This window comes from Gasterosteus aculeatus, chromosome 6 (genome assembly GCF_964276395.1).
Source record: "Gasterosteus aculeatus chromosome 6, fGasAcu3.hap1.1, whole genome shotgun sequence".
Lineage (NCBI taxonomy): Eukaryota > Metazoa > Chordata > Actinopteri > Perciformes > Gasterosteidae > Gasterosteus > Gasterosteus aculeatus.
In genome coordinates, this window is record NC_135693.1 from 4,475,497 (window position 1) to 4,495,494 (window position 19,998).

Sequence of the window (19,998 nt, forward strand, 5' to 3'; positions counted from 1 at the left end):
CCCTTGAACACTCCGGTCTGATTACCTGCCTGACACTATATACACAGCACAGTCCATGTACTTCTGAGTGTTTGTGGGAGTTGTCAGAGTGGGGGGGGGGGAATTATTATGATGATGTGGGTTTAGGCAAAAAGGAGGGAAGAATCAAGAATATGAGGGGGGCAGCTGGGGGTGTGGACGGGTGACAGGCACCACATCTGGAATAAAGCCCTCTACCTGGCTGTGTGTGTGTGTGTGTGTGTGTGTGTATGTGAGTGTGTTTTGGGGAGCTGTCTGTCCGTGGAAGCAGGCAGCCTGTTACTCCTTGGCACCAGTTCCCCCAGAAACACTGGGGGCTTTGTCAGAGGCGGGTAAGAAGAAGATGGAAGTAGAAGGGAAAACATCGAGAGGTGATGTGTGTGTGTGTGTGTGTGTGTTTTCTCTTCCTTACACCAGCCCCAGCGCAACTGCTCGGGCTCAAGAGAAGCCGTGTGCGTCCGAGCCGGCAGGTTTGTTTGTGAGTTCGTGCCACGTTCAAGGCCCATCTCGTCTGGCTGACCTGTGCGTCACCTCGGATGACGGCCTAATGGCTGCGTCCTTGCCACCGGGACAACAATCTAAACAGTCGCTGGAACCCTTCAAACCACCCAGAGTTTCCCCTGCAGACGCTAATCGCTCACACATGGCCAGAATACAGGGCCCTGCGAGCGGCGTGCTGCCTGGAGCGCGCACGCGCACACGCACGCACACAGTGGTTTCCCCCCCCCCTTAATAACGGTCCCACATGGCAGAGAATTAAAGGAAATCTGTACTGTAAGAAGTGATATAAAAGGATTGAGCGTACAGTGAGAAAACATTTGTGTGACTGTCTAATTCAACATGACGATATATCGATCCAAACATTAGACATTAACAGTGCTGCAGTTTTAATTGTCTCATGTGTGTGAAAGGAAAATGTCCTCCATGCCTGTCGATGATCATTCTTCACAAACAGTATTGTATGTGGTTGAAAATCAATGGAATGATTTGTAGCCTTGCTTGGATTCTGCAGGGCCCAGTTTTCCTTCCAACTTTTATTCGTGTCTTTAATGAGTAACACACGATGGAAAACCAGATTTGGATGGAGCGTAGCGTTTCAGTCAACTCCACAAAGCGTTTGATCCAAGCGGTTTTCCAATAACAGGATGGAATACGGCTCGGCTTTTGCTAAGGCAATGCGACGGATTTTGGAAATAGCTTTAGTTTATTTCACTTCTAAACAACAATAGTGAATTTACACAATATACAGTCAGAAGTATTTGGCCAGTTTTCTAAATCTTTACGCATCTTGAAACGATTCGAAGTGAAGCACTCAGTATTTGGTTTAAGCAGGACGCGTTCAGCTTTAATTTGATGAATTAAAAAAAAAAACTAATTGTTTAGGAATTAGAGCCATTTCGACACAAGTATCCACATCTTCAGAGGCTCAGAAGTAACTGCAAGAACAGCTTCTTTTTGATACTTACTGAGGAGCTCTATGCAGTCAATGATTGCCTGAAGCACCCATAGAGTTTCCTCCCTTGAGATGCTCTGCCCGCCTTTTACTGCAGGCTCCTTCAGCTGCTGCTTGTTTGTGGCTCTTTCCACATTCAGATTCATTTCAGGTACTTCCACCATATATTCAATGCTTCAGCTCAAACCACTGAGGCAAAATGTAGAAATATTGTGTGCGAGTCCAACTACTTATGTATTTGGAATGAGCATGGTTTCATCTAGTGTCCTGCTTGCAGACTTCCCCCTACTTTTATCCTAATCAGAATTCAGCATTCATTAGTCAGCATGTAATATGTGGTTTGTCTCTAAAAATCAGACGGATCATTGTTGTGGACAGAACCCATATTCCTTGTATCCCATCCATTGCTTTTATGTTGGAATCGAATCAGTGGAACTTTTCTTTTAATGCTTTACATCGACTCCTCAACCGTGTAAATCGGCAACATGGATTTATTGGACCGGCTGCAGCAACGATGCCGTTATGATTCTGGCTCCAATCACAAGCAGATGGTGAACGCACACATCAGAAAAACTCTCGCCTTCCGTCCCTCACACATGTGCAGGTGCAGCACGGCGCACATCGCAAGCACCGATATCACGCACACGTCAGTGTGCAAACATATGCACTTCTCCCGTGCCGCGAAGGACGGGGAAATTTACATTTACTGAACGGATCGGTTTGAGAGTAGATACAGCTGGTGGACTTTTTGGTTTTGGGCTAAGGGTACAGCTGAGGCATGCACAGTAGGGTCTGTGTCCTCACTACTATGGTATGTCAGCTGGCGCATTCCCTGCTGAGGAGTTCTCGGGTTTCTGTACGTAATGGAAATTGTCCTTCTCTCATCTCTCAGGGAAAGAGAAAGAAGAGAAAGGCAGAGCGCTGTGGCCACAATAAAAACAGAGTGACTAATTGGCCAACACCCCTTTTAACGAGTGTTTGCCCCTTGGTTAGACACATTAAGAGGCTGTTAACAAAAATAAATAGAAACCGAACGAGTGCACGAACCCCGCACAGCCCATAAAACAGAGTTTCAGCACATGGCACCTGGACCTCAGCGGGGTCCAGTGCAGTGACACACGCACACACACCTGCTGCTCGCCATGTCTGCAGGTACTGACGTGCCACTGTTTATCAGGCTGCACCAGTGTTCACGTGTCCACGTGTGGGCCTAAATGCATTCAAAGAAACAAAAAAGTGAGCCGACGTTAAATACTTCAAATCGGTGAAACAGCACAACACACGAGTAAGAGTCAGTCAGTCAGAAGTGGGACGACCTCGATTTGATTAGCTGCAGTTGGATTTGTGCGGATAACGTTTGCATACATTTGTATAAATACCGGCTTGTATGCGAGCTGATGAACCACACAGTATGCAGGCCCACGTGGTGTGTGTGTGTGTGTGTGTGTATTTTAATAGCACTCTGATTGCATGCAGATGTAGGCCGACACGCAGAGGTAGCACATAATCACTCTGAAATGGAGAGCATTTGGAGAGAGACAGGAGTAGACGGGGAGGGGGGAGGGAATAAAAACACCCTGCGCCAGAGGAGGCCGAAGGAACAAGGACGGCCCCGTGAACCATTCTGAGAGGACGGGACAGTGGCAGGAAGATATGTGAGGCAGCGTGTGTGTGTGTGTGTGTGTGTGTGTGTGTGTGTGTGTGTGTGTGTGTGTGTGTCCGGCCGCCAGCCTTGACAAGGTGATAAAAGCTTGTTTCCTATAAACGCTAATGATGTTCATTAGTGAAGACCTGTTGGGGCCCATAGGGCAGCACAGAGTGACTGTGTGTCTCTGTGTTAGTCGGTGTGTGTGTGTGTGCGCGTGTGCGTGTGTGTGTGCCCTGGACCTCAATCCTATGAAAGTGGTGGTTACAAGTGCCCATCCTGGCTCTAATTTCTGGTGTAATTGTCCTGCCCCAACAGGTCCACAATGTTCGAGGAGGTTAGCTAAGCGCCTTGCTGCATTTCTCACCTCAGTGAGAATACGTCAGCATAGAAGAGAAGCCTCCAATACGCCGCTCACCTTTACCCTCTAAAAATCAAATCAGTCAATATATTTCAGCCTTTACTGTTTCAAAGCTGGAATAAGCAGTGTAATGTTGCCGTCATTAGATCAGAACCCCTAAATATAATTATTAAATAATTACTGCAGTGGTCCCGTGGCTCTATATTCAGGCTTCAAGAAATCCCACAGCTGCAGTCAGCTAAAGATCAAGCAACATTTTCATCTCTTCCATCGTTCAGCCCTCCGAGGTCACCGGGAAACTTTGCCTGGTGATAAAAAAGCACTTTCAGCTTGCAGGGCTTTAATCCGTACCACACCACAAAGTTAGGCGCAGAGGTACGTCCCTCTCTGAAGACCACACAGTCCGGGGACGATACTTCACTGGTCCCCCACCAGCACCCACTTTCATTTAGACAGGGCTAAATAAAACCTCTCCAATATGAACCAAAAACCGCTGGATGACGAGAGCTAGTGCACACTTAGTCCCTTTCAGTCGGTTTAGTAAAGAACTTTTGTGTTTGTTTCTTTGTAATCATCCCCACCACCATCGTGATGTCGGAGACAGTGATGTCAGCAGGGGGGGGGCTCTCCGCTGAATTATTACAGGTCACAAATACAGACGAATGGAGACATTTAAAAGGTGGTTTCATTAAACTGTCCACAGGCCAAAGGAAATACATACCTCTAGTGGTGAATCACAGAGAAACCGCCGGAACTGTGGAAGGAGAGGGGGGTTGGGGGGGGAGGAGGGGGGGGGAGAAAAACAGTTAGTTCTGTGGGTCACCAACGCTTAAATGAAAAGCATTCACCTCTCCGTTGCTATCCTATACAGTTTATGCCTCCCTGCCTGTCACATAAAGTCCCGCCTCTCATTCCCGAAGGGGCGGCAAGAAACAAAAGAACACATTTGGCCCATCAGCTGAGGCTGAGGACACCGTGAAGCCTTGAATAACAGCCGGTGAAAGGCACATGAGAGATCAATTACTGGGGGCCTTTACGTCTGTGGAGCCATTAAATCTTTCTGCCGTTCCCTACACTCGCTCCGGCGCGCCTCCTTTTCACGCGCCGGGGGGTTGAGAGCAGTGTGTTTACAGACGAGCCGCCCTGCGGGACTGGACACGGAAAGCGGCGCACGCTGCCACGTTCAGGGGCCAAAAGCCCATCTGTAACGGGACGCAGCACGGGGGCCACGGCGGCGCAGTGACGGACAGCTTTTCACTGCCCCGTCTGTCTCGCGCTCGCTCGCCACGGTAACAAGTTCCTCTTTCACGAGGAAACGCCAGACGCCACCGCGGCCTTTCAGAAAGGTTCTACTTTGCTTCAGCTGTCAAAAAAAGATATAATACAAAATATCACAAACAATTATCCCACTGCTGTAAATACTGGGGGGGTCCTCAAAGATTTATTAATAAGTTAAACTCATCTTCCACCAAAAAGCGACCGATACTCACGAGAGTAGACGTAGCTTCCAAAGTGCACAACAGACAGCATTAAATGAGGCCTGAGTAACACAAGTGATCATTAAACAATCGGACCGCTTCTATTTCAACTCGGCCCCTTTTCTATAGTAACCCCAAGTGAGTCTGTGGCGAGGCCTCATGAATCCTGCTTCCAATCGCCCGTTTATAGGCCAAGTCATCGCCTTGGGGAAGCAGACCAGTGACACCCGAAAACGCCAGGTTCTGTCTAGTCGAACCATCGAACCGAAGGTATTGACAATAAGACTCTCACAGCGACTCCTGCACGCACACACGCACGCAGCGTCCTGGGTGGGCCACTGCTGGCATGTAGCACAACTCGAAATACCGACACTTCTACTAAACTTATCCAACAGAGAGTGCGTTTGTCCGCTGATGTGTGCGTCAACACCAAGGCAGTGTTCTCCACCACGAGGGACATTTTGGCAGCGAGGGGTTACAGAGTGATGCACCGTCATCTGTCATTTCGATTTCACCCCGGTCCAGAGCCAACGGTTCTCACTACCTTTCAAAGTCGCCCTCTTGAGTTGGACCGCGGTCATAAATATGGAGTAGATCTAACAAAAACATTAGCGACGTTCAAGGCGGCAAAAAGCGCGACTATAAACTCACTCAATCAGGATTACACAAGCAGACGGCCTGTGTGGGGAATCCTCCTTTTTGCGGAGAGGAACAGGCGTGATAAAAGACTCATGGACCGTGCACCCTGCAGTGCGCGGGACTTAAAACGCACCGGCTCACCCTCAACTCGACCCCGTAGCAGCACGCAGAGCAGCAGAGGGGAGGGACAGTCCTCTTAACCTCACGCGCTGCTACTCGATGCCGTACGGTGAACTGCTTATGCTTACACACTTAAATAGGAGCATTCGGGGCACATTTTACACATCAGTGGGGCTGATAATGATCTCCAGTCTCCCCCCTTTACCATGTCGGCAATGTTCCTCTCCTAACTGGGACCACCGCACTCTGCCAGTTAACAAATTACCAACAGCAACGCCTCCCAATGAGTAGTATGGCTGCAGGGGACAAATTAAAGTTTTGTCTAAGCCTCACAAAAAACAAATGGTTTACCAACAGAACAACGGCTGCAGTCATTTGATGACATCATTTATAAAGGCCATGAAAAGGCCGGGCTGCTGTGCACGTGTGGAAATATGAACCTCCGATGGCCTTTCTGGTGAAATGCCGTGTTATGTCACTGTGTGAGACACACGTTAAGCTCTGACAGCCCGCCGCTTTAGCAGGCGCTCATCAGGAGGGCTGATGGGTAACCGTATTAAGGGGAAGCAACTTTCCACTGGTGGGCGGGGCCACTTTCTCCTGGAGGAGGGCAGCTCGAGACAATCAGCAGACCACATGGCGCTGCCAGTCTGGGACGTTCTCCTCTGCAACACAGAGTCCATCACTTCCTCACGAACTCTCCTTTTCCTATAGTAAAGACTCATCTGTGTACGATTAGAAGGGCAACACACACGTGCATCTGCTTAGACCTAATTGCTACTTAGATCTCGTCATTGTGCTCAAATGTCTGTGCTTACTTTAGCGACAACGTGCCTTAATCTATTGCGTTAAAAACAATCATTCGAAAATGTTGGCTGACTTGATATTTGTTTGTTTCAGAGGGCAGCAATGGGGACTATGAAATCTGATATAAGAGGAATGTTTCTTATAAAGATTCATTGAATATCTCGTTATTCAGCTTTGAGAAAAGCCAAAATGTTTTTCTCTTGTTCATTTCTTCTATTTTTACTGACACATTTTATTGCCATTTTGCAGCTTTTTCCATATACTTCTATGCCTTTTTTTCTGTGTCTTGGTTAAGGTCCCGGCCATCAAGAGTAAATACAGATTTAAAAGGATTTGTTTTCATCAAAATGAATGCCACATGTGCAGGAACTCAGAGTCACGGCTCAGCAAAACAGTTAAGACCACTAAGTGTGAGTAAGAGTGTGTGTCTGTGTGTGTGTGTGTCTCTAAATAATTGCGTTTATAGTTTGTGCTTCAACTCTGTCAAGAAACCCTGACTGTGGACAGTCATTGTTTGACAGGAAATGTATACATCCTTAAACGAAAAAAAAAGCCAGTTCCCTGTAGGACGTCGCACTGTCTAATGCCAGTACAATTTAGGCATGGTAATTGAACTTGTGCCCCCGTGCACACGCACACGCAATCTCTCCGATCGCATGGCTCTGAGCCAGGCTGACAGCATTCCACACTCTGTCCCTAGGAAATACTTTAATGGATTAATAAATACCTAAACCGATACTACCGGGGGTGGAGAGCGGTGGGGGGGGTCTCTAAGCTTCTGGGAAGACAACAGGCGATTTAACCTGGAGCTCGACCGGCAGGAAACTAAAACCGGCGTGTTTGCTTTTCCCCCCGTGGGCTCAGGAGTGGCCTTCACAGGGGGATACGATAAAGAGCAGGGAGGATCGCGTACCAGGCGACTGCAGTGGGCAGAGAAGAACGCGTTTTGAGAAGCGGGACGCCACAAAAGGCCGATCCCAGGAGGATGGAAGGAGGGAATAACTCGCGATACATCATTTCATCACAGGAATCCGTTTAACGACAATATTTCATATGGAATTTTCATTCCTGCATAAAGCCGTCCTTGGTGAATTAGAATGAGGTAGTAATTAACCGAATCATAGTTTCACGTTTCATGTGCTTTGACACTAGACTACATTCCGTCTACGATACAACTTAGAAGGTCCATCGATAACAACAACAATTTTGCTTTATGAAGCCCTACACCTTTCTTTTTTTAAAGTAACTCCTGTGGTTGTTGAACCCGTTCTATTCCAGTACAGTTATAAACTGAAGCTGGAAACCAAGCGCGCGCACACACACACACACACACACACACACACACACACGCTTTAATGGAGCTAGTGTTATGGCACTAGGAAAGAATCTGCCACAGTCTGCCCAATCTGACAGCTTTTATTTTTTATTAATTACATTACTTTTACGAGCTGGAGAATTCAAGTAATTTACTGAGGCCTGCTGGCAGGAGGGTGAAGGAGGTTGTTTTTCCAGCCCTGAGGGACAAAAGCCCCTCTCAGGTTAGTGAGCAAGTCCAGCAATAAAAATGTAAATGTAAAGTGGAGAAAAGTATTTTACAGTCCAATTTACTGAGAATTATACAATCATTTTCAGACTTTACGCATCTATAATTGGTTATGGCCATTCATTATACATAATACCTATTTTTCACTGCATGAACTTGATCGCTCTTTTTATAGAGTTTAACATTCATTGCTTACACAAGCTAAGAATTGAGTGCGGAAAAATGTTTTTGAAGTATAAATCAGACCTGATGAATGCTGCCATTCTCCCGTAGCATGAACACTTCTCAATGTGATGGACAGCGCGATAAACTGAGGCTGATCCAGGCGCAAAGACTACAAATGAACAAAGAGATCATTACCAGATTGGGCCGCAAGCAGGGATCACTTTCATGATCAATTAACCTGTCGATAATTACAATGATCACCAAGTTATCATCTGAGGATTGCTTGTTTCACCAAACAGTCCAAAATCTAAAGACTAAAAGGTCCAGTGTGCATGATTGACAGGGACTGTTCAGTGTACGCAGTCCTGCACCAAACAATAAAATTGTTTTGATTGGCTGAGAATGTTGCTTTTCATTTCTTCCCACAAAGCCATGTTGCAGTCGTCCAGCAGGCAAAATGTGTCTTTGCGTTATCTGCAGGACAACCATACGCTCACTGACACGCTTTAAACAGAGGGGGGGGCGTTCAATTGGTTGCAATCCTAAACCTCACCACTAGGTGCCCCTAGATCAAACACACGCTACGTGAGATTACAATAACGTTAATCTGAAAATAGCAACGGTGCGGAATAATAATCATGCAGTACCTCGCTCTCACTACACTCGCTGGGTTCGTCGCCGTGAATGGCCATCTGGTAGCTGGCGTACAGCGCCACCGACTGCTGATAGGACGCTGTGAACTGAGGGTCCTCAAAGTTGACCGGCACTAGCCTCACCTTCAAGCACAGGGGTGTGGAGTGAAAGAAGCAATAAAGGTGGAGGAGGGTGGGGGAGGGGGAGGTATATAAAGGGTTGACAATGGATAAAAGGACGGCGAGTTGTTAGAAAACGCAGAATCATAAAAAGGTGCTTTTGAGGACTCAGAGGTTTTAAAACAGTGTCATACAAGTGTCAGTCTACTAGTCCTGAAGGCAGGCTGGTCTGATTCAGTGAATTCAGCAGACCGCTGCGCAAAATGGACACATGAATGAAAGAAAAACAACAGGATTCTCGGAGACTGAACGAGACATTTTAAAATCAGGAAATGACTTGAAGATGAGGCTAGCGCATCGCCCAGCTTTTACCGCAGATTGGCAGACAGTTTGAGTTTCCACACAGCATCCATGTGTGTGTGTGAGGTCCGGAGCACCAGAAAAGCCCAAATCATGTTTTCATGAAGCTCTTCCAGCTCTACGTCTCCTCTCAAGAAGGTGAGGAGGTATAAACAGACTGCACGCACAGAGACCAGCTAAACGTCGTGACCACGGAGTGGCAAAGACATCAATCCTCCAACTCAAAGGCGCTTCCAGTGCAGACACAACTGTGATGAACTGTGTGAACTATGGTGCGTCAATGTCAACCGGTTCATGACAAACTGACCCCCCCGACCCCCAAAACTGAAACAGCTCAAGACTGAATGACTGACTGACTGACTGCCGGCTGGGGGACAACTCGACACCTGAAGAAACACTGGTCCCAACCATGGCGTATGGAAACCCCCCCCTACCCCCGATTTCCCCTCGCTCTTATACAAAAACACTTAATATGAACACATTCACTTAGGTTTCATCCATACCGGCCTTTTGTTTACTTTACCTCAAAGTTCCAACTGTTGCAAAAAGTTACAAGATACAGTTCAGTACCTACTGTTGATTCAGATTTAACCCGTATGCATCATTAGGAACGGTTTGGACTTCTTAGTTTCTAGATGGTTTTATGCTCTGTCAAATTCATATGGCATACATTTAGCAAAGGGCGTAAACCCTGGTTTAACTTTGCACATCACAAAAATAAGTATAGTAACAGTAAGAATAACTAGCATCATGTGTGCCATTTAAAAAGGATTATATTTGGTAGTAATGATAAAGACAGATGTTAGTAAAATATTTAACTCTGTGACAGTGGAAAATAATCACATTTTATATATATTTTTTTTTTTTGCATTTTCCTTCTAGAAAATCGTGTTTAAAAATGGATGCACAAAGGTTCAAAATAATTTTAAAATACATCTTTCCAGCAAAGGCTACTACCTGTGTTGCATTGGTTTGAAACATAAATCACATCCTGCACTCGCACAAACAAATTGTTGAGGCAATAATACATTTTATCCCATGATATAAAAGTAGAACCCATATCAGATACTCATCAAGGTACCCAAACTCCCTCCCTCCCTCCCTGGGTGCCCCCTTGAGCAGAGCGACCTATGCCCCCCACCCTCTGACCTGGCTCTCGGAGGGTTTGTCGGGAGGGTCCTTGTGAATGGCCATCTGGTAGAGTTTGTACACCTGGTAGGAGGCGTCGAAAGAGGCTTTGAACTGCGGGCTAGGGGGATTGGAGCGCACTAGCCTCACCTTCAAGGAGAATACGGGCAGACAGAGGTTAACACCAAGATGGAAAGGAAGTACTGATAATAACATGAGTGCAAGAGATCGTCACAAATCAAAGAGACATAGTGAGAGAGGGAGACATACACAAACACACCCTCTCCGGGCCGGGCGACACACATGGGATTGTTTTTAGCCATTTTACAAACAAAATGGGAACATTTCCCTTTTGAAAGTTTTGGTACTCGTCTTTAGTCAACGTCCTTGTTTTCACCAACAACCGCAGCGAGCTGAAGCCTGAACGATACAGAGAAGGTGTGTTTGATCCGTCTCCACACAGATACAGCAGGTGTCAATCAAAACAACAATATTGGAACTGGCCGTTGTAGAAAAGTCACGTTTACATTGCAGCCTCCCCTCATAATGTGTATTGAGCCCATTTCCAGTGCTTCACCATGTCCTCTGAAACCAAATCTAGGGAGAAATTTGTTGCCCTTTAACATTTCCAGTATGTTCCATTTGGCGACTTATATAATAATATAATAAGGTATATCCAAGATAACGTCAGTACATCAGCTGATATTGGCTTATTGCAGACTTACCGTATGGATGTGAAGTGCATCATAGGAATGCAAAGCCAGGTTTTGGGTTTCACCCGGTCAATCCACCCAAAGACCATTTATAAATCATGTTTTCAACAGTAAAACCTCCGTAATGTCTCTCAAAATAAAAGAAGCTTTTGTTGGCCACGGAGGCGCCGCCATGAGAATCCCCTGGACGGGCAGAGCAGTGATAGAACCTGGGGATTGTTTGAGTTGGACCCGAGTGGGTTTCGCTCACATGTCCACTCGGCCTCTACATCTTTAGCCAAACGGAGACATTGGGCCTCTTACATAAAAGGACAATGCTGTGGTTCAGTCCTCCAGCTCGAAATCTAGAGATATATTTTGACAGGCTGAAATCATTTTCGGTGAAACAACACTGTGGCAGATCCATGGAAATGAAATATGAGCAATTCTCATAACAGACCTGAAACTGAAACACTAGCGGTCTGACACCGCCTAACGAACGCTCAACGAAAAACCAACAAAACACCACTGCCTTTTAACTTTAATTAAACTGGTTTATCATAATGTTGCCCTGAACGGGCACATTGAAGAATACCATCATAAATTATTAAAACAGAGCAGCCAATGAAGCGCTGTGAGACCGTGGAGAAGAGTCCGGAGGGGAATGGTCGAGCTACACTAGTGGGAGATAACGGAGTCACACTGCCCCCTGGTGGTGGGGACTGAAGCAACAGCTGTTATTAAAAGAACTACGCCCAACTTCATACCCAATGTTCAAAAACATTACTAAACATGATCAACGCTCTCCCAAATCCAATAACCAGAGAGCTGACACTCATATTGGTGATGTCAGTACGTATTAATTGTGGAACTGCTTTTGTGAGAGAGTAGTACATGTTCACAAATAAGAAAAATAAATTGGATTTTAAATTTGTTCGCTTTTAAAGCCTTCAACTTAGCCAACAGAACAGGAGCCCGACGCTGCAGCAGATCCACTCAAATTGTCCTTTGGCCACAAATAGGGTGAAAATGGCACATGTAATAAATAAAAAGCTCAACGGGTCAAATAGGGGCATCTCTCAACTATTTAGCGAGCAAGACTTATAATTACCTTCATTTGCACAGGATGACCCTGTGTTCATGCCCACTTAGTCAAATGGAACCATAATTGCAGGAAAACAAATGAGTCCAATCGGGCCGGTCTGGACTCAGGAGGCACAAGGACAAGAGACAGACACCGTCTGGTTGCTCACTGCATCTGGCTCAGATCTCGGTGAAGACCAAGAATGACGCTACTCCACCAACCTCAGCTCGAGGCCTTCACCAGAGAACTTTCTGCTTTGTTCAGCCCCCCTCCCACCTCCTGCCAAAAGTTCATTTCCAGGTCGTCTGGTACCTGCGGTCTCAATGTCGTCAGCGGGGTAATGCGACCCAGTTGGTGTGGTGGGCCTGTCATTAGGGTTGCATTTTAAAACTGGGAAGAGGTGGTTTTTCCGCACTGCTCGGGCCAGCCACCCTCTCTGCATACACAAACACATGGTGAAGTCACTGGAGCTGGGGAAGGGGGCACTGTGACGCCATATTTTCAGGCTAAGTGAATCCGAACATTATGGCGACAGAGAGCACGACACAAGACGCAATTTCCTAATGATCGCTGGAATCATCCCCAACAGGCTAATGTTTATTCCAAGTCACATTACAAGCAGAACGGAAAGCCCCCACTACATTTCAGCTCACCTCGAGGCGATGTGGGGAGTTGTCGGGCAATGACTCATTGATGAAATCTTCCAGGGGCTTGGGTTGCGTGGTCTGTGCCGGATTGGGTGGAGTTGGAGAGACAATGGAGGCGTCCCCTTCAGACTGCTGTCTGTTCTGCTCTTTCTGTAGACGTCGCTCCTTTCTCAAGTCTTTGGCCTTCCGACACGGCGGCCGGCCAGGATCAGCACCCATCCCTGCCCCCCCACACCACACAGAAGAGAGGACGGGAACCGTAAGACTCACATCTCATGGCATCTCACCGAATACTTTTCTTTAGTTTAACCCTCCGGCCACTGGCCATGTGTTACTTTCAGCATTCAGCTTCAGCTCGATCACACTCCTCGGTATTGTATTGTATTGTAATTGCCTTTAGTAATTCAGATGTTAATTATTAAAGTGCTGTGAATAAAATCTATTATAGGAAATTACCAGCCTCAGGTCACTGTCTGCTGTATTGGTAACTGACCTGAGGCACTAAAAGAGGTTTGTATTTGGAAGCAAACCTCTGATATAACGCGTACAGCTCTGGGAGTCATGGAGGGGGTCGGAGGTTCTTCCCCTCAGGAGAGACACAACAAAGTCTGCACTGTGTCCTTCACGCACTCTGTCCACGTGCCTCTCCTCCCTCCTGCTGCTACGCTTTCTCCCCGGGTTCCTGCACAAACAGCCGCCGGTACTCCTGAGGACGGCGCACGCAGCCGCGGTCTGACGGATCAGTTCCGGTGGAGGACACGTACCCCCGCTGCTCTGAGAGCAGCCACTACAATATCAACATGGAGCCAAGCGGGGTCATGTGAGAGAAAGTGGACTCTGGGAAACTTCTGCCTACTTCAAGAAGGTGGAAAGTAATCCCGCTCCATTGTCACGACTAAGTGTGAGGTAAAGTATCTGTATCTACACTGACCCTTTACCCATCTATACTCTTTTTAGGTTTCTGCTGCTGTAATTGCCAAAAGCAGAGGGGTCATACATGCAAATACGACAGCACAGGCACTAGCCAATCAGATCGCGTCTATGCTCACGTCTAAAGAGCGCAAAGCTCAAAAATAAAAGATGGCGGACCAAAGTCCGTAGAATAGGGGTCCGTGCTCCATCTTGCCATCACCTCTGAAGTCACTTTGTAGCTAAAGTCATCTTAAATTGAAAAGATTTTGATCATCAATTATCATGAGCAAAAGAAGTCTGTTTAAAAAGGATTTCCGCTCACATTTCAGTACTGACCAGCTCCCTGAGCCTCACTGCTACTCTCCTAGAAAGTACCTCATTGCAAGACTACAGATGCAGGTATTAAAGTCTCACTGCTTGTGAATCCACAAAAAGCAGACCCAGGGAGAGCTTCTGCAAAAGCACCGCATTCCACACGTCCTTCTGTATCCGTTTACCTATGGCTCCGTGCACGCCGTATGGAAACGGGGAGCCGTGTTTTCTCAAGCTGGAACTGGAACCGTGCAACGCTTGGGTCATAAAAGTAGAGGAGACACATGTCCAGGTGCTTTCTGCTCGCAGTAACCGGGGGGGAAACCCTGATCCCACACAGTAAATCCTACCTGCTTCCTCTTCAGGCCTGTTATTTCTGACAGCGAGAGGACTGTGGCACCTTTGTGTGGGTGTGTGTACATACATCCGCAGCTGGATCGACCTGTGCAAATACTGAGCTGCCTAATGATTAATGAGAGCGTTTTCATTAGACGTTTGACAGGGGAAAAGGGTGTGTGTGTGTGTGTGGGTGGGGGGGATGAGGCCTGAAACTATTTCTGCGTCTTAGGAGTTTATTATCTCCTCACTTGGATTATTGTTAGTTCATTACTATGTGTTGGCTATGAGGATATCCTGTGCTGGAAGAGTAAGCAGGAGAAGCCGACACGCTGGTCCAAACACAGAGGAGTGTGTTGTGAGGAGACCAGGGGATACACTCTGGCAACAGACCAGCACCGCTGTGCCAGTTCAGCTTATGGCTGTGGTCAAATGTCAGCTACCGTGGCCACTTAAAAGATGTCCCACCTGCAGTTTTCAAAAGAATATCAGATGTCCTAAACAAACGTAACAGAAAACAGCAGCAAACAGCTGTTTGAGCAGTGCAGCAGGACGTAAAAGCAGATCACCCATCAGCGTTCTTTGTGTGTGAACTACATTCCCCACTCCACTTGCATATGGTGCATCAATAACTGATGAGCGGCTACTAAAACACTCCGAACCAAAAAACAAAAATATTTCTACTAATTATCAAATTTGAGTGACAAGTGTAACCAGCTAATTGGGAGTGGGATTTCTCACCTGCTCTGGGAGCCCCGGCTGTCGCTCGCTCACCCGCAACGGACTCTGGATCTTTTCTTGGGGTCACAGAGTCGGCCGGGGCGCCGTCTCCCGCCTCCTTCCGAGCTTCCGTGGCGGCGGGACACTCCGGCAGCTCCTTCTGAATGTCGGTTATGGCGGCACGCTGCACTTGGGAGGGGCAGGCGTTGCTTGGTTCGCGCTGACCTGCTTGGTCACACACGGAGTCCATCGGCTCCCCTGCAAGGCACAAAATGAGACACCCCCCAAAATGTGAACTACTTAGCGAAATGGTCCAAACCGATCCCTGCTTTTTCAGAGTTCCAGTACAATCACTAATCTTCTAAGACGAAAGACAAAAATAAATACGCTCACCCTCAGCCGGTCCTTTCGGTAATTCCCCTTTGGAAATGAATTTGCTAATCTTTTTCAGGACTTTCTTGTGCGACTTGGAAGGCTGGAATTTCAGTGCATGACATCTTGAAGAGAGCATTAAAGTATTATTACAAACATGTGTGTGTGTATGTATTTCTGTTGTTATACAAATATCTAATATTATGGGTCATCCTCATGTGTTCCACGTTATTCTTGTCCGCTGTAAAGTTAACTGAATCATATGGGAACAAGTACCTGATGGTGTACTGTGGACAGCAGGTCTTGTTCATTTTGGGCTTATAGACGTATTTCCCACTTCTGAAAAAGAAAAAGAACAGACGGACTTGACTAAATACACAGATATTGAAATATCCCAAACTCAAAAGGCGAGCAGGATTCCACAGAGTCCTCACCTTCTCCACCCTCGGTCTATGAGGTCCTGGTAGTCTTGTACAGTCATGGTGTGAGACCACATCCCTGAAAGAAACCAAAGGAACATTAAACATTTAATTGATCTCACGTGATACATTTCATACATCCGTTGGGGTCGCTGCTTCATCAGCAACCCGAACACGCAGCCACAGTAAAAAATAATAGCCGCCGTGATAAAAGCGGTTTTAATTCTCTAAAATCTGAAACCCTCGGTTTCATGTTTAACTATATTGGACGAGTCTTAAAAGTCTGGCGGATAAACACGACGGGGTGACACTTGAAATGTGTAGAGAGAGACAAGCGCATGTCATTCGGAGAGAATACGTTTCACCAAGAAAACTTGGAAAGAAGCTTTAATGCTTCGGAACCACTGGACCTTCCTTTATCAAAGGAAAGGAGATCATTCCGTCCCACAATTCCTTGCTGCAGCAATGTTTAGAGTTTTTAGGAAGGTCATTTTGGTTAGGAGGTCATTTTTTTCCTATTCAAATCTATTGGAATGGATAAAAGAGACAGTTAGCCTTAAATATGAGACATGTATGCAAGTGAGGAGTGGTTTGTCAACAGAGTATAGTGGGGGGGGCGAGGTTCAGGTTTTTGCTTCATAGCGACCCCTAAAAGATTCCCACAGTCCCCCAAGGCGTGTCCACAGCGATCCCGTTTCCCACAGCCGAGTCCTGGCCTCCCCGCTTTCAACTCCTGCCCTTCTCCTCCCCCTCATATACACTTTGCACACGCACACAAAAACAGACACGACCCTTCTCAGCCTACATCAACAGCCACCGAGGGAACTCCGTGTAGAACAGATCACACACACACACACACACACACACACACACACACACACACACACACAGAGGCTGAGCGCAATGTCCCATGTCCCAAGAGACACAACAATGACACGGGAAAGGACTGGAGACACAGCAGCAACACTAAAGACTCGTGTTAAATCGTGTTCAGTATCGCCCAGTGACGTGAACAGCGTGTGAGTCGCTCACTGGCATTAAAACGGAACACAAACATCAAATGCATGACAACTCTTCTTGAAAGGTTCCATAATAGATGGGGTTAGATTCTCATGACAAAGCAGTAAAGCGGCCATATTAATGAAAGTAAGAACCAACAATTTTAGTTTTCCGTTTTAGAAAGCATTGAGAATGCTTCCTGAAAAAGAAAATCTGGCATATTTAAAACTGTAGACATCAAGTGATCATCGCCATCTTAAAAACGTTTAAGAGTGAGTGAATCTGGAGCGCAGGGAAGGGCCAAACAAATGACACAAAGGCACCAAAACCCTGTCCAGGAAAAGGCGTGATAACTAGTCCGGCAGAAGGTCACACGTTGACCAAGCTTGCAGAGCATCATGTCCCGTGAGCTCCAAGAGCCGCTGCTTTCCCAACGACACAGGCGGGCCTGTCCACTGTTCACACCTGCTCCCCTGTTCAGCCTCCCCTGAGGCGCCACAGACACAGAGGGGCGCAGATGTTTATTGTGGGGTGGCGTCGTTGATAACATCAGTGCACCAATGACGCAGAGGCGAGCACTATCGCACCGAGCACCTGCTTGGAAAACTGATTGTGTCGTTGACAATATTTGTGTTGATCTAATGTGGCATGTCCTCCCAGCAGCGTGGTGAGAATATAACACGACAAGGAGATTGACAACCTTTTTCAACCTTTGCATCATGAATATATTTAACTGGACCTGATTTTCTAGCATTGTAAGTCTTCTGCTTATACTTAGTCTCAACAGCGTCAATGACCACTGTGGAGAAACACACAGGAAGTGCGATCTCTCCTCGTCCCGACATCCTGCCATTCCCTCGCCATGCACCGTATCCAGATTACCACTCTTATCTTAGATTAGTCTCGTCTGCCGGCCGTGAGCCCAACCGCTCATTGACTTGCATTAGGAACTGCCTCCACCCTAATTATAGTCAACCTGTCTCGCCCCTGTTCACTCCCTCTGAATTCAGCCCAACAGAGAAAATCCTTTCCTATCTTCTTACACAACTTCTTATATAGCCTGGACTCAGAACTTCTAAAATGCACAGTTACGTGCACCTTTGCAGCAGTTATATGAACACAGCGCATAGTATGGCTTATTTCAGCACCTCACAGATAAATTATGTATTATGTCTGTAATCACTGATTGCCACATGATAAACATGGTGTTTTTACTTAACGTTTTGTGGCTGTTTTAGTCTAACATACACATGCACAAATAAATATTTGCACACACGTATTTCACTTCAATTGCAATTAGGCATTTTAAATGGTGCCGTAAAATATGGTGGCCCAACAATGACGATAAGACATTGGGAGAATTAGTAGGAAACATCAGAATTAGATCCTCGATCCACCGTCTGTTTTGTGGGGTTACATTATGAATTTAAAAAAAAAACAGTGACAGTGTTTATTCGGAAGTGAGCCCAGGCCACTGATCACAGCTGGATCTGGGAGGAAGGAGCTCCTGCAGCTGGATAAAGACGTTGGTCTTTTAAACGTAAAACAACATTGACCATTAGGTCATCGGTCGTGGAGCGATGCTAACATCTCCAATGAGACCATCACGGTGACAGAGATCAGACGTGGTGGTCAATAAGAGCACGTTGCCCTCACACGGTAAACCGGGGGCACCGGAAAGAACGGGAAGTCACGTGAATGCCTCCAGCGTGACAGAGCAGGTGAAGCCGGCTGAGCGACAGCCTCGGTCTGCTTGGCTGGTCAGCTAGCGCAATGCTAACGTGTTAGTTAGCAAGCCTTCTGCTAAGGTAGAAGAAGCACAGCGCTCGACTGGAGTGAACATTAATCTCAAACTGTACTGCTTCAACAAACACCATCAATACCAAATTCAATTACCTCACCCCAGTGTACTTAATGACAGTCTAGTGTGTTGTTTCCTCGCAATAAAAGAGTTTGGGTGCAAGATGCTAACAGTTAATTCCAACATTGAACTGCCAAAGTAGCGAAAGTGTGCCCTGAGCTTGATGTAATGCACCGGTCTTGCTGAGCGTTAAATACAGCTATTTTACCACAACTCACTCTTATGAATTGACAATAGGGTAAAGGTTTGCTCCTTTCTCTAAATTGGAAAGTAAGCGGAGCTAGGTCGTTAGCACCAGTTAGCCTCATTTTTAAGCTAACAACGAGAGACTCTTACCGTGAGAAAAGTTGCCTTTATCATTTTTACAGTAACCACACCGGTAACCGCTGTCCCCGCCGAAATATTCAACTATAGTGTAAGACTTGTTTCCTGCCATCTTTAACATCGACTGAAGTGACAGCTAAATTTGGCTGCAGCAGGCAAGACTGAAGTACTGTGGATATAAAAACAAAAAAAAACACGCCCCTAGAAAATACGTCATCAGTGCTGCGTTGAGGAAAAGTGGGAGCTTTGACTGAATTTCATTACCAGCGTTGTAACGTTGGGCCAAACAAGACATGTTTGTTTTGTTATTTGGATTATAAGTACTGAATAATCCAGAACGACACGCGTCAATGAAAAAATATGTTTCGAGATACTGTTGTATATTTTAGGTCGGTTTCTTCACATTATCACATGCGACTGCAGTAGTTCCCACAACCACCAGAGGGGGTGGACAGTAGGAGACACATGTGAGTGCTTTTTGTTATGTCATTACATTACATTACATTACAGGTCATTTAGCAGACGCTTTTATCCATATGTCATTGTCCATAATAGTTAGAAACACCTTTGGAAGTGCACGCAATCTGACAATTGTAAAAGATATAAATGGCGAAGTTGAAGTGATTGGATTGGCATTCGTAGCAAACAACCGTACTTATTTTCTAGATAATGTGCAATATTTGTGGGCGCTTGTATCAGGAATTAGGAATCAGGAACATTTATTACCAAAATATGAAGAAACTGTTTGTGTGGCGGGAGGTCTGGGTCCTGATGGACCTCAGTCTCTTGCCAGATGGAACAGTTTTTGTCCAGGGTGAGAAGGGCCGGCAACAATCTTTTTAGCCCGCTTC

General features: G+C 46.4%; 1 protein-coding gene across 5 annotated transcripts in view; it reads right to left on the reverse strand.

The window, feature by feature from the left end:
• ate1 (arginyltransferase 1) overlaps positions 1–19,407 on the reverse strand; it is a 41,036-nt gene extending 21,629 nt beyond the window's left edge. Inside the window, exons 1-10 of one of the 5 annotated variants that reach the window (XR_013467931.1) lie at positions 19,160–19,349; positions 15,979–16,042; positions 15,821–15,883; positions 15,566–15,669; positions 15,194–15,430; positions 12,899–13,113; positions 10,491–10,619; positions 8,877–9,005; positions 4,199–4,231; positions 2,602–2,681 (exon numbers count right to left, since the gene is read on the reverse strand). Coding sequence is in view for 4 of the 5 variants with exons in the window: in XM_040178804.2 (XP_040034738.2) it covers positions 4,199–4,231; positions 8,877–9,005; positions 10,491–10,619; positions 12,899–13,113; positions 15,194–15,430; positions 15,566–15,669; positions 15,821–15,883; positions 15,979–16,042; positions 19,160–19,268 (1,083 nt within the window). In the remaining variant the exon portion in view is untranslated. Of the gene's footprint in view, positions 1–2,601; positions 2,682–4,198; positions 4,232–8,876; positions 9,006–10,490; positions 10,620–12,898; positions 13,114–15,193; positions 15,431–15,565; positions 15,670–15,820; positions 15,884–15,978; positions 16,043–19,159 lie in introns of all 5 variants that reach the window. The other 4 variants (XM_040178804.2, XM_040178805.2, XM_040178806.2 and 1 more) reach the window with 4 other exon arrangements.
• Positions 19,408–19,998: the final 591 nt, after the last annotated feature.